Raw genomic sequence first — 23125 nt, forward strand, 5'->3', positions numbered from 1 at the left:
ATTTTATATTAATAAGCTACGTTCAAAGTGAATGCATTGAAATAATTTCGTAGTTGAAGTAACCTGGTTCATCATAGTGTTAATTAATCAAAAAGCACAGTATTACAATTAACAGGGGCGTTATTATACATCATCTTCGTTGTAATGAACACCATATCGTAAGCATGGGAATATTGGTACTATCGTCATATTCGTTGGGGCTCTCTTTCATATGCTCTCTTCGGAAATTTATTTTTGGCTTTGTGACTTTACATTCAAGTGCGCAAAATTAGTGATATGTAATTACAAATGAAAATTTTTGCTATGATTTCCCACTTATCGTAAGTGGTACCAGGTTCTTTACACTGCATGTTCAGAATATCAGAACGTCTTGCACTATTATAATTTCATGTCATTTCATCTCGTCTGAGCGCTCCTCCTCCTCCTCCTCCTCCTCCTCCTCCTCCTCCCCCCCCCCCCTCCCTACGACCAAACATTGACTCCGCTTCAGTGGTTTTCATTGGTTTCACATACGCGTTTCTCGTTTATTTCGAATACACGCATTACTATGACATGTAAATTTTTCTAAGTGTCAAAAACGATCTGCATTGCCAAATACTTCTCAAACCTCTGTAGAGCATATTTATCGACTTAACACACTATCCAAGGTACGTTATGTGGAAACTCAACATTTCAACTGTGATTATGTGATCGAAGGCAAATCAACACATACAGTTTTGTACTGATGGCTGTCAGCGGCTAAAAAATATTATGGTTAACCACTAAGCTCAATTTTCGAACAAAGTGTTCATATAAATTTTATGTTCTATCTGGCACTACACGCGAAATAAGAGAAGTATATATCATGTAGCATTCTCAGTTACAGTTACTTGAATTATGAAAATGTTAATGTAAACAACGGTTACATTATTTAAGGCTGATTCTCTGTTGGTAGTTACAACTAATAATTTTATTGAAAAATAGCGTTAGTTTGTCTGTGAAGATGAAGATGTCGCATTACTGTGATGGATGGCTCTACATTTTCTAGCTTCGCAATTTTGGCAATGTAATGGTGTATTACTTTCCTAATATTTATTATACTGCAAATTAGAATTTTGGCGTGACTCAATTCAGGTGCAAGAATATTTTTAATCCAAAAGAGGGCTCAGTGTGTGATAAACTTGTTCGTGTGGCTTCATGTAAGACTCTGTCCTATAACATGAAAATTTGTAGCTCATGCTACTTAACTAATTCAAAGGAATGATAGCAAATAATGGAAGTGAGCGGTATGTGAGGAAAACAATTTATGTGAGGAAAACAATTCTTTTCTGTTGTTGAGTAATTTATATGCAACTCTGCAGCACAACTCTGAAGACACTTTTGGAAAACTTATATGCCATCAGAGACAAACAGCGTGTTATTGAGACAAAGTAGACGGTATTTCTACATTTTCATTTCAACATTTTCATTTCACTGCTGTAATATCTCAGGGCCTTTGAAATGTGACACTAAAATAAGTATAACTTACAATATACAAGTTTTGAAATGAAGATATACATTTTTAACATTTACAGTTGTGAGTTGTTTCCCTAAATGATTTACTACAAGTACAAGGTTCATTCTCTGCGATTACTAGTAACGTAATTTATCATTCTTTTCCTTATTATACGTTTCATTTAATTTACATTAATGAAGTAATATTTTTCCTGAACGTATAGCATTATCAATGTATCACATTCTATCGAAACAAACAGAAAAATATTGTCGTAGAAATTATTTCTAATAAAATGTCTCCTGAGGAGAGACACAGAAAACCATCACCGAAGTCAAAAGTATGTTAGTGAAACATATATCACGCAAGAATAAGAAATTTAATGCAAAAAGAGAAATAAAGGGAAAAATGGGGTTAGGCGTGAATTGCAATAAGTAAAACGTTATCGATGTGTAGGTGTATTGGTGTATTATGCAGATGAAGGTTAAAGAATCTGAGTAAGGCAGTAAAAGTTGAAGGGCAGTATCAAATTAATAAAAGGAACATAAGCCGCTTTTGACACAGTGTACAGCAGCTAAGGGTTAATATGCTAATATTGTTGGTCTCTTAAGCATATGAGAGTTGCTATTTAACACAGTAATTTCAATTTTGTTATTTTTCTAGATATGAGCCTCCCATAGACACCGTGGTTGACTTGCATGACAGTGGGCTGCAGTGGGCACAAATCGACAGTGCGTTCCTCAACTCGCTCAGAGGACTTACAGATCAAGTCTACCTGGACCTGATAGAGCGTTTCCGGGTGCTCACACCAGACGTCCTGCGTTCTCGAGTCACCACACGAGACTTGGCGTTTATCGTCGAGAGACTTCCTGGAGGTATGATCTACTTATCGTAGTTTCCTGCTGGTTGAGTCACCATAAAATGTAAAATAGGATATTCCACATATTTTGTAATACGAATTGATAAACTAGCCGTGATTTCCTACGTTCTATTCCCTTATCTCTCAAGTACATATTTTACGGTTATGGGAAATGGTTGTCATTGTCATTCTTGCAGAGATGAGTAATGGTAATTATCTGGTAAACATCTTGTGGTTGAAGCTCTTGTCTCTTCCACATACGCTTCCTGATATGTAAGAAGGAATTATAGTTCCCCTTGAAGAACTATAACAAGAAGAACTGTATGAGAATCATATTCACATTTGAAAATGCGGCTAAACTTTGGCTACTCTGTGCATCGGTAACAATAAAAATTTGTGCTGGGCTTGGGGTCGAACCCGGATTTTCCGCTTGACGTCAGGGGTAGCCTTGACCGCCTCTCCTATCGCCGAGTACGCTGCCTACTCCGATCCTACCTTCCATATGTCACCGCTTTTGTCTACATCCTAAACTTGTGCATGTACTGTGAGTCCCCTACGGGACGAAACGTAATGATTAAACTCAAAGCCCAGTTATTAGGCATGAAACAGAAAATTGCAGAGCCTGCGTTGTTAGAACAACATGGACACAGCAATATAGCAAGAATAACTGTTTTTTCTCTGGGCAGAACCAATTATCGCTGTTACATAATTATGTGGTAAACATTTTAATTCTCCTTTGTTATTGTGACGAGTTCCACGACTGCAAATAACAGGTAACAATAACAGCAGCTCTTCTGGCAACAGATTTTATTTGAAAGACCACTTTTGGCCTCACACACGGCCAATGTTAGATGACACCAAATACATCTGTTCATACAAAAATAGGTGCATTTGAAGTTATCTGAAAATGTCCCTGGGTGAGACCGAAACTATGCGTACTTTAAATGAAATATTCTTGCAACTGTAGCTGGTTTTCTTGCAGGCAGAAATTACTGAATAACTTAAGATGGCTGTAAACTTTTATATCAAAAGAGCACGGGTGTACAGGAACGTCAATGGTATCTATTCCCTTTTGTATCTGTAATGTTAGTACCTGTAGTGCAATGACAAAAGTCGAGTATCTACTTCGTATAGGGAACAGTTGTATTTAAACGCCTTTTTGAGGTAACCCTGTTGTGAGCGTTTCATTCCAATCTACACGCAGCTTTCAGCTAGTTGATGTAAAGTTCTTTTTGTTTTGAACGGTTTAAAAGTTTTGAAGGACAAGTATGTGAAAAATATACTTCAAATATCGCTCTATTTCTCCTGAAGATGTGAAGGCCCATAGTAAAACGCAGTCACAGGCGTAAATATGTCGGAAATGCAAGATGTAGAAATAACCTCGATTGTTACAAAGAGAAGTGTGTCGGGATCCCTGCTGTGCTTGCTGAATACTAATGACCATGCAGACAATATTAATAGTAATCTCACACTTTTCGCGGATGACGCAGTTATTTACAATGGATACTGTCTAAGAGGAGTTGCTATTATTACATGCAATCAGAGCTTGACAAGATTTCAAAGTGGTCCGAAGACTGTAAAACTGTGTACTTCACAAAACGAAAAAGAAACGCAGTATCCTATGACGGTAATATCAATATGTCACAGATGACACCGGTCGACTTATACAAATACCTGTGTGTAACACTTAGTGGGGATTCAGAATGGAGTGATCTCAAAGGCTCCATAGTGGGTAAAGCAGGTGGAAGGCTTTGCTTTATTGGTGATATTAGGGAAACTCAGTCAATATACAAAGGATACTGTTTGTAAATTACTCGTGCTAACAAGCTCAAGCGTGTGGGACCTATGAGAAATAGAACTAGCAAGTGGTATTAAACCAATACAGACAAGGGTAGCACAAATGGTCACAGGTATGATTGACCCATAGGATAGTGTCACAGGACTGTACTAGCAGTCTCTTGAAGACAGACGTAAAGTATCCAGAGAAAGCCCACTTACAAAGTATCACGAACCAGCTTAAAATGATGAAGCTAGGATTCCATTACAGCACGCTGCTTATTGTGCCCGCTGCTTATTGTGCCCTTATGCGCCGTAAGGACAAAATTAGATTTATTTTAGCGCGCATGGAGACATTTAGATAACCATTCATCCCGCGCTCCATATTTGAATGAAACAGGAGAAAGTCGTAATAACTGGAACGATGTGACGTACACTCTCCCACGCTTTTCACAATGGTTTGCAGAGAGCGGATGTGGATGTTAACGTAGATGTGGTATCGTAAGATTTAGTGTGTGAAGTAAATGATGTTATGACATCTTATAAGAAGCCGTATTCCACCAGTTACGTGAAGACCAAAAAAAGACAAAGCTGTGTACAACAACAGAGGGTGCATCTGTTGAATGTAGACTAGAAGTGAATACGTAAATTGCTTTTATGGACCAATTATTCACTTTGTATGAGATATGGCTTCACCTATTGCATGGGGGCTTAATTATTTATAATGCAAATATTTTTAATTTTTGTCGCTGTATGTCCGGCTACGAGGTCTCGTAAACGGTTGGCCCTGAGTAGTACGAGTACGCAATCTGACTGCATAGAATAACAACAAAGAATGAAACGAAATTTCCGTTAACACAATTAATTAAGTCCCCAGCAACTATAAAAGCTACGAAACAACAAAGCACAAGTGTAACTGTTCTGTGTGTGGAAGTGTGATTCAACGTACACATCTGGCACGGTTCTTCCTCAATAATACAAGATTTTTAAACACCATTTACACTGAAGTAATTAAAATACTATAATTGCATATAGAAACCAGAATTACAGTCTAATACAAGAACACGAGCCAGATGCTTTGTTGACTGAACCTGTGACCAAGAGGCATTATTATTTAAGACATTTGAAATAAAAAATTTTCTTTACCTTCATATATATTGACGAAAAATACACTCTGATCATTACAACATCCCCAATCCAACAACATCTGGTGTCTTGCCCAACAGAACAACTGCACACAGCATGCTCACAACTAGTCCTCTAACTACGGCTACCTCAGAACTACAACTTCCCACAGCAACTTCTGAACAAGCACTGGTAGTGGAGGCGGCGGAATAAAACTCTTTGGCGCAATCTCTGGCGCTGTGACTCAGTGTAGCCACCTTTCATATGCCCCTCCTCCACGGGCTAGAATTTGATGGTATTTTTGCCAGCATTGGTGGAGAAAATACCACCAAATTCGTTCAAAAAAAAAAAAAAAAAAAAAAAAAACAGGCAAATATATAAGATAATATTAATAAGTAAATATCACATAACTAAATATATTTCGGCTTTGCACTTACCCTTCAATAACCTAATATAAAATACAGTAGGGAATACAAATGCTTGCATACATGCGATTTACATAATAATTTTCACAAGTATCATTCAAGCAATGGCACCAGCAATGACAAATAGGTGTAGGTAAGAGTCTCATAACATTTCACAAACAGTAAATATACAAAAAATCAGTTTATACAAACATTCACATAAAATCCTTTCAATAGTTCAATAAACAAGTAGCACTCCTCAGAGTAGTTAAAAGTTCCAACAGTATCACCCAGCAATGGTCAACAGGTGCAAATAGCAGTATCATAACATTTCACCAGAAGTATTTAAACAGATCCAACAGTGGCACCCAGCAATGTTGAACAGGTGCAGACACCAACAAGTGACATTATCTCAGTAGAAGCAGTTCCATCAGTGGCACCCAGCAATGTTAAACAGGTGCAGACACCAACAAGTAACATTATTTCAGTAGAAGCAGTTCCATCAGTGGCACCCAGCAATGTTTAACAGGTGCAGACACCAACAAGTGACATTATGTCAGTAGAAGCAGTTCCATCAGTGGCACCCAGCAATGTTGACCAGGTGCAGACTGTAGTGGACTGATAAGGCAGCCAGTCCACAGAGACGGGTAGCCGAAAGGGCACACGTACACACACGCCGACTGGCGCGAAGTCTGGAACAGGATACGTGATGAATGTGATAAAGAAAAGAACGTAGCTACTAGAACACTTAACTTTTATATCGTCCTTTGGTATACAGCATTCTTGATGATACAAGTGAGAATCTTTAGATTCATGAAGTAACTAATGGCGCCTTGCAAGGTCGTAGCCATGGACTTAGCTGAAGGCTATTCTAACTGTCTCTCGGCAAATGAGAGAAAGGCTTCGACAGTGTAGTCGCTAGCAAAGTCGTCGTACAACTGGGGCGAGTGCTAGTCAGTCTCTCGAGACCTGCCGTGTGGTGGCGCTCGGTCTGCGATCACTGCCAGTGGCGACACGCGGGTCCGACATGTACTAATGGACCGCGGCCGATTTAAGCTACCACCTAGCAAGTGTGGTGTCTGACGGTGACACCACATTCCTCCCCCGCAAATCGGCGAACGGTCGTGTTATAAGGCTTCCACCCGCCGTGGGGAGGACCCCATGTTGACGTATGCAATGAGGTGGGGAGCCGAACAACAGGCGAGGCTGTGCCACCCGCACCTGGCCATTCGGTCCGAGGGGAGCTAGGAATAGCCTGAAAACCTAGTCCAGGGTGCACGTCAACATGCGGTGTATGCGCCCGTAATGAGACAGAAGGGGCCGAAGGGTCGACCTCCATTGCGTCGGGGGATCCGACGCGCGATGACGACATCTGGGCCGGAGCGGGCAAGAGGTCCATGACGGAGGACAGCTGGTCTTGGGAAGCGATCGGCGGCGTGTGACCCATGGAGGCGCTGGGCGGCTGCAGCGAAGCGTCCACTGCGGGCGGCGCCGGCGGGAGAACAGGCGGCGGCGGCGGCGGCGGCGGCGGCGGCGGCGGCATGTCGCCATGAGGCAATAGGGAAGGCAGCGTCGGCAACACCTGTGGATGAGGCGAGCCAGTAGATGGGTCCCCAGGGCGCTGACCGGACGGCACCGTCACTGAAAGCAGACGGGGAGCGGCAGAACCCAGGCGACGACAGAGGCGCAGCTGATTGAGATGCCGACGCACCTCACCAGAGGCCCCCAAAACCAAATACATCGCGCGGCCGAGGCAGCGAAGAATGCGCCCTGCGAGCCAACGCCGTTAACCTCGATAGTTGCGATAGAAGACAATGTCGCCAGGAGCAAAAGCAGGAGTCTGCTGCTGCACAGGAACCTGATGCGGCAGATGCAGCAAAGACATCAAGGTTCGATGAGGACGACCGTGGAGCAACTCAGCCGGCGAGCGACCATCGCGGGGCTGAGAGCGATACGAAGACAAAAAGAGCAATAACGCGTCCTCCCGAGAATGCGACTCTTTCAACTTCAACATCTGTGACTTGAAAGTCCGGACCAACCGTTCGGCGGCACCGTTGGACTGAGGCGAAAACGGCGCGGATGTCAGATGTTGAATACCATTGGCCTTGCAGAATGACTGAAATTCTGCAGACATGAATTGTGGGCCATTGTCGGAAACAATAGTCTGCGGAAGACCTTCAATGCAAAAGATAGCGGACAACGCTTGGATTGTGGCAGAAGACGTCGTAGAAGACATCCGGACAACAAATGGAAAATTACTGAAGGAATCGACAACAACCAACCATCGAGCATTCCAGAATGGACCGGCAAAATCTATGTGCAAGCGTTGCCAAGGGGAAGTGGCTTTCGGCCATGCAAAGAATTTCCGCGGCAGTGCGGATTGTTGTTCGGCACACGCCATGCAAGAAGAGCACATATTCGTAATCCCAGCATCGATTCCGAACCAAGTACAGTGCTGACGAGCAAGTTGTTTCATGCGCACTATACCCCAATGTCCTTGGTGGAGAAGCTGTAAGACAGAGGACTGTAACGAACGTGGGACCACGACCCGAGACTGGTCATTATCAGAACGCAACAACAAAACACCACGTCGTACAAAAAGTCTCTCCTTGTGAGCAAAAAATCGACGAACCAGCGGATCCGTGATCCGCGACGTTGACAAGAGCCATTGCGTAGCAACAAGACGCGAAACTGGAGCAAGGACAGGGTCAGCAGCCGTGGCTGCAGCTACACGACGAAAATCAATCGGAAACGATTCGACCACGTTATCGGTTTCCGCATCAACGAACATGCAAGCAAGTTCGGAAGAATCGAATGCTGTTGCGACCTCATCACGCAATGCGTGGGGAACATTGCGCGCTCTGAAAAATTTCGGTTGCGCGTTTACTTGCAGTGCCAAATGTGCTTCATAGTTCTTAGCGCAACCAAGGCCCGGTGCAAAAATGTCTGCAAATTCCTCACATAGACTAGAAACACTGGCTGAAGGCACAGTCTGGTTCACTGATAGGACCTGATTGCCGATAGACAAGTTAAACAACTGAAATAAATCTAAACCAAACAAGTTCACTGCCGAAGAAGAACGAAGAACGTAAAAAGACACAAGTTTTGTTTGTCCCTTGTATGTTGCAAGAAGAGTGCACTGTCCTAACACAGGGATATTCTGTCTGGAATAACTCGTGAGCTGAACATTTGCGGCACGCAACGGAGGTGCGCCCAGGTGTTTGTACGTGGCGTGATTGAGCAATGAAACTGCAGCTCCGGTATCGAGCTTGAACGGTATCACTTGTCCGGCAAAGTCCAAATCTACAAAAACTTTATTGTCCTGCTGACGACAAGAGCGACTGCTTTGTGCAACTTGAACAGACACTGGAACAGAATCACGCGCGACGTGACAGGACTTCCGTCGACGTCGACGCACACTTGTTGTGGGACGAACACAGTCACTGTTAGCGAGAGGAACACTGGGCGGAGTGGCAGTAACGACATGAATGTCCATGGGCGAAGGTTCCCGAGCCCGAGTGTCCTTGGTTCGATTCCGGCGCGAAGCAAAGGGCCTGGAATGGTTGTGAGTGTCCGATCTAAGCTTTTTCTGGCAAACACTTTGAACATGTCCTTTCTTGTTACAGAAAAAGCAAATAGCCTGGCGTGACGGGCAATTCTCACGCGAATGTCCAGTTGCACACCGCGGGCATGATTTCACTGCATTTGCTTGCTTGCGCGGGACACGTGGCTGCGCGGACGTGCGCGAGGGCAGGTTAGCGTTCCGTGCAGCGGGCCCGGCGGGCCGGTTAATGTGACACACGGCTGGCGAAGTTGCAAATGATTCCTGAGCAAAGTCAAGTGTGTCTTGCCTATTCAATATGTCTATCACTTGTTGAAGGGAGGGATTAACTAGTTTCAAAATCTGTTCCCGTATGCGAACATCAGAAACGTTCTGTGCTATTGCATCACGTACCATTGTATCTGAATAAGGGAGTCCACAGTCACATTCAAATGCACACTCCCTAGTAAGTCCTTGCAAAGACGCAACCCACTCCCTATTAGTCTGACCGGCCGTACGTTTTGTACGAAGGGACGCATACCTTTTTGCAACAACATTTACTGTTTCCTTGAAATAGGCATCTAAAGCAGACAAAATTTCTTCGTATGACAGAGTTGCTACGTCGCGCCGGGGAAGCAATTTCACTATCACACGGTAGGTGGACACACCTACACACGAAAGCAAAAACGGCTGCCGCTCATTACCTTGAATTCTGTAGGCGGCGAGATGAAATCCAAATTGTCGGGACCATTCCGTCCATGTCTCTTTGGCCGCCTCGTAGGGCCTAAATTGAGGTGCAACAGCATGGTGTGGCTGCGGTAGCGATGAAGCGGCGGCGGCCGCATCGTTTTGCAGCGCACGTTGACCCTGGACGAGCTGTCCAAGGGCATCCAATAACGCCTGCGTCTGCTGATTCTGCAAGCGATAAAATTCGAAGCCATGACACAAGCAAATTAATACAATACGAACGCTAAAGTCCCTTTTGAGACTCGTCGCCAATGTAGTGGACTGACAAGGCAGCCAGTCCACAGAGACGGGTAGCCGAAAGGGCACACGTACAAACACGCTGACTGGCGCGAAGTCTGGAACAGGATACGTGATGAATGTGATAAAGAAAAGAACGTAGCTACTAGAACACTTAACTTTTATATCGTCCTTTGGTATACAGCATTCTTGATTATACAAGTGAGACTCTTTAGATTCATGAAGTAACTAATGGCGCCTTGCAAGGTCGTAGCCACGGACTTAGCTGAAGGCTATTCTAACTGTCTCTCGGCAAATGAGAGAAAGGCTTCGTCAGTGTAGTCGCTAGCAAAGTCGTCGTACAACTGGGGCGAGTGCTAGTCAGTCTCTCGAGACCTGCCGTGTGGTGGCGCTCGGTCTGCGATCACTGCCAGTGGCGACACGCAGGTCCGACATGTACTAATAAACCGCGGCCGATTTAAGCTACCACCTAGCAAGTGTGGTGTCTGGCAGTGACACCACACAGACAGCAACAAGTGACATCATCAGTAGAAGCAGTTCCATTAGTGGCACCCAGCAATGTTGAACAAGTGCAGACACCAACAAGTGACATTGTCTCAGTAGAAGCAGTTCCATCAGTGGCACCCAGCAATGTTGAACAGGTGCAGACACCAACAAGTAACATTAGTTCAGTAGAAGCAGTTCCATAAGTGGCACCCAGCAATGTTGAACAGGTGCAGACAGCAACAAGTGACATTATTTCAGTAGAAGCAGTTCCATCAGTGGCACCCAGCAATGTTGAACAGGTGCAGACAGCAACAAGTGACATTATTTCAGTAGAAGCAGTTCCATCAGTGGCACCCAGCAATGTTTAACAGGTGCAGACACCAACAAGTGACATTATGTCAGTAGAAGCAGTTCCATCAGTGGCACCCAGCAATGTTGAACAGGTGCAGACACCAACAAGTGACATCGTCTCAGTAGAAGCAGTTCCATCAGTGGCACCCAGCAATGTTGAACAGGTGCAGACACCAACAAGTAACATTAGTTCAGTAGAAGCAGTTCCATCAGTGGCACCCAGCAATGTTGAACAGGTGCAGGTAACAGTCCATAATATTCACTATCACTAATCAGACAGTTCATCAGAGCTTATCAGCAGAAATTAAATATTTCAAAGTGGCACCCATCATGTTAAAAAAGTGCAGGTAACAGTCCATAATATTCACTGTCACTAATCAGACAGTTCATCGGAGTTTATCAGCAGAAATTAAACATTTCCAAGTGGCACCCATCATGTTGAACAAGTGCAGGTAACAGTCCATAACATTCACTATTACTAATTAGACAGTTCATCAGAGTGCATCAGCAGTAATTAAACATTTCCAAGTGGCACCCATCATGTTGAACAAGTGCAGGTAACAGTCCATAATATTCACTATCACTAATCAGACAGTTCATCAGAGTTCATTAGCACAAATTAAACACTTCCAAGTGGCACCCACCAATGTTTATACGTGTAAGCACGAACAACAGTTTGAATGCTCACACAATTGCTTTTACAATATTATCATCAATGCTCTTACACTAAACATACAAATAATAATAACCACACAAATGATATCGGATAATTGTCATATTAACTATTACAAATACACAAATATCAGTAAACCTATAATATTTATGGGTGTCAGTGCAAGCCACAACAAACAAGTAAAATAATAGTTAGGAGATAGGTCGGTACCAATTATTTTGGATTAGGAAAGGAAAACACACAAACACACTCACTCATCTTTCATCCACACTAAGTACTACTGTGTAACTGAATAGTGTTAACTGTGTAAATGCAATTCTGTCAAAGATTTGATGTTCGACATGTGTATCAAGTAGTAGAGGCAGCAATGTATAACAGTCAATAATAGTTAGTCAACGTCATAGTCAACATGTCAAGACCAATGTTTGCCAAGCCAAATCAAATGTACGGTTGCTGAACAACTGTCAGTGTGCCAAGATATGCAAATACTTCCTCTCTCCAAAAAAAAGTATATACTGCTTATTGATTTAACAAAGTGTGTGTGTAGACCATCTTCCTTCTACTTGAGGGTTCTAGTCTGCCATCTTCATCCTCCTTGTTCCATGTAAACCGACAAAAAAATATGCTCCTCACTTTTCCTCTTGTTCACCAAAACTCCAATAATCATCAGCATCACATAATCTTAATACGTGAATAATACCTCTTACGTCGATACATATAAACCTTATCAATATCATTTACCTTACATCTTGTCCACCGAAACTCCAATAATCAACAACTTCACACTATCTCAATACCTCAATAATACCTCTTCAATACGTCGATATATATAAACCTTATCGTAAATATCATTTACCTTACCTCTTGTCCACCAAAACTCCAATAATCATCAACTTCACACAATCTCAATACCTCAATAATACCTCTTCAATACGTCGATACATATAAACCTTATCACCAATATCATTTCACTTCCATAACAACTCTTTCCTCTAGTTAGTCTCCTCGAACAAGTACACATAAAATCCTAGTGCAAACTTCAGTTCATCATCCCATACAATCCGAAGACACAATGTCCACACACAACCTCTGTGTAATCCATCTGATCCAAATCTTCTACTCATTATGAATTATAAAATACATTTTGGTTACCTTGTCCAACATAAAATAAAAGAAATGCATACATGACCTCTAACAGCCTTTAGTTTGAATAACTTTCAGTAAGTAAGTGCTAGCGCGGAGTGTGAATGATCGTAATATTTCACAGTGTGTACACCACTTCAATAATCATGGCAAAACAGAAGCAAACATGTGGAGTATTTCTTGTGTCAAGTGTCACTTGCTATTTCAATTGCTTACGAAGAGTGCAGTGTAATAACTGTCAATGGTCTAAACCTAGTGTTGGTATGTCATTTCGTTAGCTTCCTTTCTATTAGCATAAATTTATACAGCTTCCATAAAACCTCCAGCTCATGTGACTTCAATGAAGTTTCTTGTACCAATGTCGTTCGTAGAATTACAGCAGTTCATTTTCTTATCTTAAAATATAAGGCACTGAGTGTAAGCAAAACATGCAATAGTGAGTAAATATACCAGTAGAGAACAGAATGTTAACAAGTGGATGTAGCACAATCCCTATAACGAGGCTCTGCCAAGCGAACAATCTATAATTAATACCATAGTGTGACCTAGACTCCATGTTCGTACACCGTATATCAGCATTTCTATACACCAAATTAAAGAGTAGTTATGATAACAAAACAGAAATGTGTAAATATGCAATCCATACGGAAAGCAGCAAATATGTATCTTACATAATAAACAGGTCATTAGCATCATATCAGTATAAGCAAATAAATATTCATATGTAATCTTAATAAGTAAACATGAAGGCGCAAGCAGATAAATCACAAAGTATAACTTACGTACATAACCAAAGTCAGCACAATTAATCAGGTGACAATTATAATTTAAATAAATAAGCACAGCAGGCACATAATAAAAAAAAATATGACATCAGTGAAAAAGCGTAGCAGCCAAGCGATGCATAATATACACAAGTAACAACCCTGTTCATTAATCAATCATTGTTCAAATCAGTTAACACAAAGTATAAATCTCACAATCGCGAGCAGCAAATTACGTCTAAAGTATGTACCTAAATGTAAATGTGTTACCTGAAAAATAAACTCAGTTAATATTTACCTTTTTAGTTTATTACTTTCTCCTTCGAAATTACATTCTTCCTGAAATTTTCTCGATAGTAAGTCCTCTTAACGTCGGACACACACAGAATTTACCTGAAGTTCTTAAATATTTTATACACCGTATCCTGAAAAATACTGAACGTTAATAACATAATTTATCAAGTCACTATAGCTTTATACTGAATTGAATCAAAGAAATTAGACTGTGTATTTGTTTACGGCTGTCAGCGCATTCGCACTGAGCGCTCGATCAGCTGTAGGTACGCGTGACGTAGGAAGTAATTATTTGCGGTCAACGACTGCCTTGTGCGGCGCGCAGACTTGACTGTTGCTTTATAGAGTATGTGCCACCGCCGGAACACGGCGCGGTATCCTTGTACTCTCCGTGTGTTTACGTATAACTGTTAGTTTCTCAAAAGTATGTCATTCCACAAAAATTAGGAACAGCATAATTACGAATAGCGTCTAGCTTCTCTGGATCAGGAGGAATGACCAAGAAATTTCACCTGAGAACGACCAAATTCAGATTTTTCCAAGTTCACTGTAATGCCAACTCTTGCAAAAATACGTAATAATGAATCCAAAATTTTGTTATGCTCACTCCAAGAACGTTTAGCAATAAGAATATCGTCAACATATGAAGTAATATTGTCACAAAGATAAACAGGTAAACTTTCGTTTAAACTACGAATGAATGCTGCTGAAGTTACAGTAAGTCCAAACGGTAATTTCCGAAATCACTTTTGGGTAAAATAGTCATGTCCGGTAATTCTTTACTGACTCCTTTTCTAGATAGATTGATAGTCGAAGAGTTGTTTTGATAGCTACAAAGAATAGTAAAAGAGTAGGCAGCGGTGCAGAAAACTAAAAGGGAAATAGCACCACTACAGCTCGGGGCCCTGTGCACGCTATGGCACATATTCACTTAGTGTAGCGAATCCCCTGAGGACACAAATAGCCACACATAAATACCAGTTTGTGACTTAGTGGCCAATTTGGTGGAAGTGCGTACATAAATTGATCTAACCATGAACATGGATGTATGTCACTCTTAGAATTGCGAAAAATCTTAAATTTCCGAACAGTTAAAAAGTGTTTATAGTCAACGTTTTCGCCTCGTGGCGACAAAGACCTACAGCGTCTGTCCCAGTCCGAATGTCGATTATTGTCAAGTTCGCGCGCCTGGCGCTCTCTTGTTGCATCTTGTAAATGAAACAAATTATTTTCTTCAAACCCCGCTGCTATCTGTGATTCTAAATTTCTTCTACTGTCTTTTCCTACGATTTCGCCTTCAATTTGTTTGACTTGCTTTCGTAATACCTCAAATTCCCTTTTAACGCGTTCATTAAATTTTCCCTGATTTTCAACATGCTTATTTATGTTCTGGTACTCTTCGGTTTCTGCAAATGGCAATGGAGCTGTATCATCTGAATCTCTGTCCCCATTTAAACTAAGACTTGTCAATTTATCTGAAATCTCCTCAACTCCTACCGATAAGTCACCTATTTTTTCTTTCTGTTTATTTACGTCTTCCTTAAGTGTCGCGACTCGGGTTTCAGTATTGACACATTTAGAAGTTAACTGTTCATACTGTTGTGTTAGGTTATTTATTCTGTCATTTGGTACGGATTTCTCGATTCTTTCAAATATTTCTTCCTTATCGTGTGCACGTTGTAAATTTAACTCTGAAAATTTTTGTACTATCACGCGACCTCTTTCTTCCTGTTCTCTATCCTGTTCCTTTTGTCTGATTTCTATTGAAATTAATCTATTATAGTGAGCATTCAAAATCGGTTGTACTTCTTCTCTAATTTCTTTCTATAATTCATCTTTCATATCTTTGAAACATGTCCCTATTCGTAAGTCTAACCGTGTTTCCATTGTTCCCATCTCTGTTTTAATTGTTCCTATTTGTGACTCTAACCGTGTTTCCATTGTTCCCATATCAGTTTCTAACCGTGTTGCCAATGTTCCCATATCTGTTTTTATTTCAGATCCCAAATTTAATATTGCACTCATCAACTGCTCCATATTAACTGGTTTGAAATTCTTTTCGCTACTAACATTTCCCGTAAAACTAATTTCCTTCGTCATAGCAGTAAAGCTATCTGTGTTCGATACTATTCCAGAATCTTCTGTCGTTAATCTCATATTCTGAAAATTTTTGGATTGTGAAAAGTTTTGAACTGGTTCCGGACTATTTTCCCTGCTTATTAAATTATTTTCTACTTCATTATTCATCATACTGTTCTCCTGTGTTGGCGAGTTCGCCATGTTAACAATTTCGTCATTCTGACTATCCATCATTTTTGCCTTTTTCATCGATCGCGTAATCATTTACAAAACATACAAAACTCGTCACTATACGAAAATTACACACAATGACACTTTATCTCCAACAAAACCATTCACACGAAATGCTTCCCTCAAACACGATTAACGAACAATTGAAATCTTCGTAACTGCACAAAATTTTTAAACGCGTATAAAAGACATCAAAAATTAAATTCTGCAAAAATACCATTAGAAGAATGACAAGACAACTACAAATGTTCAATTACCAAATCTACACATGCAATATAGACTACAATTACTAAACTACAAATTACTTCAACAATATTACTGTCTGCTATTTTTACTATCAAAAGAATTCCAAGGGACGATCCGAAGCAGCGGTCGCCACGTGCATGGGGGCTTAATTATTTATAGTGCAAATATTATTAATTTTTGTCGCTGTATGTCCGGCTACGAGGTCTCGTAAACGGTTGGCCCTGAGTAGTACTAGTACGCAATCTGACTGCATAGAGTAACAACAAAGAATGAAACGAAATTTCCGTTAACACAATTAATTAATTAAGTCCCCAGCAACTATAAAAGCTACGAAACAACAAAGCACAAGTGCAACTCTTCTGTGTGTGGAAGTGTGATTCAACGTACACACCTGGCACGGTTCTTCCTCAATAATGCAAGATTTTTAAACACCATTTACACTGAAGTAATTAAAAAAACCAGAAATACTATAATTGCGTATAGAAACCAGAATTACAGTCTAATACAAGAACACGAGCCAGATGCTTTGTTGACTGAACCTGTGACCAAGAGGCATTATTATTTAAGACATTTGAAATAAAAAATTTTCTTTACCTTCATATATATTGACGAAAAATACACTCTGATCATTACAACATCCCCAATCCAACAACATCTGGTGTCTTGCCCAACAGAACAACTGCACACAACATGCTCACAACTAGTCCTCTAACGCCGGCCGAAGTGGCCGTGCGGTTAAAGGCGCTGCAGTCTGGAACCGCAAGACCGCTACGGTCGCAGGTTCGAATCCTGCCTCGGGCATGGATGTTTGTGATGTCCTTAGGTTAGTTAGGTTTAACTAGTTCTAAGTTCTAGGGGACTAATAACCTCGGCAGTTGAGTCCCATAGTGCTCAGAGCCATTTGAACCATCTAGTCCTCTAACTACGGCTACCTCAGAACTACAACTTCCCACAGCAACTTCTGAACAAGCACTGGTAGTGGAGGCGGCGGAATAAAACTCTTTGGCGCAATCTCTGGCGCTGTGACTCAGTGTAGCCACCTTTCACTATGCGCATTATGAAGTAAACGGGAATCATAACGGTAGGTCAAATTAGATGGCCCTGCAGTAAAGAATGGCTAAGCAGATTTTATCTGTGAAATTTATTATGGAGATGGATACATAACTTTGTTTGCCGTTTTTAGAGGTCTTCGTGCAATGCAAGAACAATGGTACAAGTGGACACTCGATGTTTCGAAAGCCCACTTACACAGAGCTTTATCTTTGGGAAACTATCTTCCATTATCCGGTACAAGTAGTCGGTGTTCCGAATACCTTGATCCACCAAGCCCATGCCATCTCGGACGTCGATAATCTGCAACAGGAAGTATAACAACTACCAACTATGTTCCTCGACAAGGTACTTTCGTCTCGCTAAGTACAGAAAACTCTGCAGGCGTAAAAACGCCAGAACAAGGACGAGGATGAGGTTTTCAAACTGACAGTTTATCTACCATATTTAGGACCTCTTCCACTGTATGTCTTAGACAAATGGTTTCGGAAGGCAGGTGTACGTATATACGGTTTCGTGTGACTGCAGCAAATCAACTACACTACACGTGTTTTTCTTATCCGTATACAATCGAATTTTTGGTTGTATTATTCCGGTCTGTGTAATCTCTTCTGGTACTCTATCTTACTGCAGTTCTTTGCTATTATTCCAGATCTGAAAATGGCTGTGTAATCAGCGGAAGCTAGTTATCATTTAATATTATTCCCTAACGATCATCACCTTTAAGATATATTATTTAAAAAATTTTATCTTAACGTCAAACTTTTAGGTCGTTCGTCTCCATCCTGGCTATGTCTGAATTAACAGCTTTATGTGTTTAGTTGGGCAAAGAATGTGAAAAACAGACGATAATGATTCTGTGGACTTTTTCTGTGTTGCCACATTGCAATGCGTGGAGGATATTATTCACGAAAATCTTCGTCTTGACAATCGATAACGTAGCGTAGATTCTCTTGAAACCACATACAACATTGTTTTTTAGATCGTCAGCCGTCTGACTGGTTTGATGCTGCCCACTCCGAGTTCCCCTACTATGCCAACCTCTTCACCACAGAGTAGGGCTAGCATCCAACATCGTCAACCTATTTCACATATTCCAGTAACGTTTTTCCCACATAGGTTTTATCATCTACAGCTCTCTCGGGTACCAGGGAAATTATTATTTTATGTTGTAACATTTTTCCTATCGTAGTGTGTCTGTTCCTGTTAATGCTTTTCACACGTTACTCTCCATGCATATTGCTAGGAGAATTTTCTCATTTCTCGTATTATCGGTCAATCTAATTTTCAAACTCTATATATAGCCCCATATTTGAAACGCTTCGATTCTCTTTCCCAGTTTTCCCACCGACAATAATGCACTTCAAATGTGTGTGAATTCCGAAGGGACAAAACTGCTGAGATCGTCGGTCCCTAGACTTAAACACTACTGAAACTAACTTATACTGAGAACAACACACACACACCCATGCCCGAGGTAGGACTCGAGCCTCCGGTGGGAGAGACCGCACAATCCATGACATGGCGCCTCAAACCGCGCGGCCACGCGCAGCAAATAGTGCACTTCCATACGATACTGTACTCGTAACATACGTTCTCAGAAATTTCTTCTTCAGATTAAAGCAGATCATTTGGCCAGAAATGACACCATTGCCTGAACTAGTCTGTTCTCTATGTCTTTGTCTCGTCAGTAATACATTATTTTGCTTGGAAGTTAGCAAAATGGATTCACTTTGAAGTGTAGGATACAGGTGGGGTGGGGTTTGTGCATAGGGTTTTGGAGATAGGGTGTTGGGTGCCGGGTTTAAAATACGACGATTGTTTGTGTTTGTTTTTGTTCACCGTCTTTCTAATGCGAGCCCGGCAACTAATTTTGTTGTCAGCCAGAAAGCGAAAGAAAACATACTGACCTTATTTCCCAGTCTGCGCGGCCACATTCCGGTCCAGCCCACTGAAAGAAGTGTTTCTATTCTCCTTCTGCTTAATGGGATAAGGACTATGATTTTCAATGAAAGTATGAAGTTCTGGTTCATACATACATTGAGTAAAGTCTCTCATGTACAACGCTTTGAAATTCACTACATTTAATTGATAGTAAATCTTTCTATCATAAATAGCACAACTAGCAGTTCAGAAGCGACCTCTACGGTACGTTCCTACCAGATTGTCTTTCACCCTAATAATAATCAAATGCGTGTTTGAAATAAATGCTCACCACAAAAGTGGACATAATAGTCACTGTTCGCTACGCGGATTTGTAGTTATCACGAACGGCACACTAACTGTTACATTAGCGAAATCTAAGCGATCCAGTAGGGTGTACAGTCCTCCTTTTTTACCGCAAATACGCGATTTGTCACAGTCCGTCTCTGACGTCATCCTAGTCAGAGCGCGATCCGACCTTCAACCGACGTGGATGTTACAGTAGCAGAGTGCGAAGAGAACATTACTACTGCCTCTCGGGCTGTATTTATGCAGGTGACGCAGTGGACGGCCGTGGGTACATCTGTTGTCTACCGCCTTAACACACGGCAGCAGTGTCAGAACGACCACTTTCTCGGACACAAAATACACTACTGACCATTAAAATTGCTACACCAAGAAGAAATGCAGATGATAAACGGGTATTCATTGGACAAATATATTATACTAGAACTGACATGTTATTACATTTTCACGCAATTTGGGTACATAGATCCTCAGAAATCAGTACCGAGAACAACCACCACTGGCCGTAATAATGGCCTTTATACGCCTGGGCATTGAGTCAAACAGAGCTTGGATGGCGTGTACTGGTACAGCTGCCCAAGCAACTTCAACACGATACCACAGTTCTTCAAGAGTTGTGACTGGCGTATTGTTACGAGGCAGTTGCTCGGCCACCATCGACCAGACGTTTTCAATTAATGAGAGATCTGGAGAACGTGCTGGCCGGGGCAGCAGTCGAACATTTTCTGTATCCAAAAAGGCCCGTACAGGACCTGCAACATGCATGCATTATCCTGCTGAAATGTAGGGTTTCGCAGGGATCGAATGAAGGGTAGAGCCACCGGTCGTAACACATCTGAAATGTAAAGTCCACTGTTCAAAGTGCCGTCAATGCGAACAAGAGGTGACCGAGACGTGTAACCAATGGCACCCCATATCATCATGCCGGGTGATACGCCAGTATGGCGGTGACGAATACACTCTTCCAATGTGCGTTCACCGCGATGTCGCCAAACACGGATGCGACCATGATAATGCTGTAAACAGAACCTGGATTCCTCCAAAAAATGACGTTTTGCCATTCGTGCACCCAGGTTCGTCGTTGAGTACACCGTGGCAGGCGCTCCTGTCTGTGATGCAGCGTCAAGGGTAACCGCAGCCATGGTCTCCGAGCTGATAGTCCATGCTGCTGCTCGATCCGTTACAGCCATGCGGATAAGATGCCTGTCATCTCGACTTCTAGTGATACGATGCCGTTGGGATCTAGCACGGCGTTCCGTATTACCCTCCTCAAACCACCGATTCGATATTCTGCTAACAGTCATTGGATCTCGACCAACGCGAGCAGCGATGTCGCGACACGATAAACCACAATCGCGATAGGCTACAATCCGACCTTTATCAAAGTCGGAAACGTGATGGTACGCGTTTCTCCTCCTTACACGAGGCTGCACAACAACGTTTCACCAGGCAATGCCGGTCAACTGCTGTTTAAGTATGAGAAATCGGTTGGAAGCTTTCCTCATGTCAGCGCGTTGTAGGTGACGCCACCGGCGCCAGCCTTGTGTGAATGCTCTGAAAAGCTAATCATTTGCATATCACAGCATCTTCTGTTAAATTTCGCGTCTGTAGCACGCCATCTTCGTGGTGTAGCAACATTAATGGCCAGTAGCGTATTTGATAACATAGTTATGAATTATTTAAGAACTTTCTTAATTTTTACATGTATTTAGGTAATTCGTTTCAAAGCACTGAAAAAGTTTCAGCTCGCCTGAATGAAAACTTTGCATTCTAGAATTTTTATAGTGGAACTAACGGTAGATCGTTAGATCTGAACCATTCCTTTACAGGAACTTGTATTCGCTGTTATTAATACTGCAACTCTAAAATTTGTTATAGCTCTATTATTTAGCCGGTTTTGTCATCTGATTTAACCAAAATCCTCTACTACAGGTACTTAAACTACTACATTCAGGTATATTTTCGTTACAAATTTGGTTTTAACTTAATTACTCAAAAACTACAAGAGGTAGCTTAACGTGGTCTGTCAGTTATTAGTTTTAGGGTGAACTGAAGCATAAAACAAAGTTTTACGTGTCTAAGTCCAATATTTAACGCATTCCATTGTTTTATAAAAACGTGGATTCCGGTCGTAAGTTTCGTTCTTTAACTTTGAAACTTGCACCAGTTATTTATGAGCTCCATAGGCACCTTCTGACAAAATTCTGGGTTTCTAGCTTTATTATTTAGAGAAGCTAATTTTTTTCTTAAAACGTCATTTTTACGAAAACTATTAAGACCTGATAATTGAAACGTTATTACAATAAAATATATCTTACGTTTATTCTTCAGGAATATTTGTCCCTTGAATGATATCTATCATAGATGTTCCGAACGCCAGAAGCATCGCGCGAAGGCAGGTGTACCACAGTGAATCTTACTCGGGAAAGAAGCGTCATTGACATAGCTAAAGATTTCGCGAGCTGGCAATAATTTCGCAGCAAATCATGCATAACGGATAATTTTTCGGGAAACTGGTGTTAGCACTTGATTATGAATCAAGATACACTACAGAAATTTCGCCGCTCGCCTAACACTGATCATTACAGGGATCTAGCCAAGGTTATTGTGGAACTGTATTGCAGCACGCGAGTTGACATACGGAAGAAACTGGTGTAACCTCCCCCTCATTTATCGACCTTAATGATAGAAAAATTTAAACTGCGTGCACCTAATGGAAATTTGGGAAAAGCAATCGTCACTGAAGTTAATTTGTCGCTGAGTAAAATTAATAAAGAAAGTAAATGTGCGGTCGTTACGTTAACAATTAATTTGTGTTAATTAGATATTTGAGATTTGGGGAAAATTACGGTCGCCAGTCCTATGGACAACTACTATACAAACTGAAAATGGAAGATTAATGCACATATAATTAGCATAAAAGTGTGGCAACTGAAGGTTGACGCGTGTTGTGTGAAAACTGAATGTTTGTCAGAAGTAATAAATTTCGCTACACTCTGACTTAATTTAGCAAAAGAATTAATAAAACCGGAAAATTGAAAGTTAATTTAGTGACTGAAATAACAGTGAGTTTGTTTCTGTAGCACAACGAAATTCAGTAAAATAAGGTTAGTCTTGGTCTACCTCAACAATCATTTCAAAAGCTACTTAAATCTACGCAATTTAGAAATAAGAGATTTAACTTTGAACTTGAATTAAATGATTCTGAACAATTAGCAATAGTAAAATTTAGTACGTACCAAGCTGAGCTGGAGTCACAGGTAAGCTAAAATATGGTAACAAAACTCGCACTCTTAATTTGTGCTTGTGTAATCTAAATGTTGTAGCCAGTTATGTATACTTTAAATGAACTTTGAAATTAAAGCTGTGAAATGGAATGATATTACTGTAATGCTGGCGTTTGAATTTCAACGACACTC

General features: G+C 41.3%; 1 protein-coding gene across 1 annotated transcript in view; it reads left to right on the top strand.

The window, feature by feature from the left end:
- LOC126234882 (glutamate receptor ionotropic, kainate 2-like) overlaps window positions 1-23125 on the top strand; it is a 98942-nt gene that overhangs the window by 54270 nt on the left and 21547 nt on the right. The window contains exon 5 of the mRNA XM_049943622.1: window positions 2135-2346. Within this exon, the coding sequence (XP_049799579.1) occupies window positions 2135-2346 (212 nt within the window). The remainder of the gene's footprint in view (window positions 1-2134; window positions 2347-23125) is intronic.

This window comes from Schistocerca nitens, chromosome 2 (genome assembly GCF_023898315.1).
Source record: "Schistocerca nitens isolate TAMUIC-IGC-003100 chromosome 2, iqSchNite1.1, whole genome shotgun sequence".
Lineage (NCBI taxonomy): Eukaryota > Metazoa > Arthropoda > Insecta > Orthoptera > Acrididae > Schistocerca > Schistocerca nitens.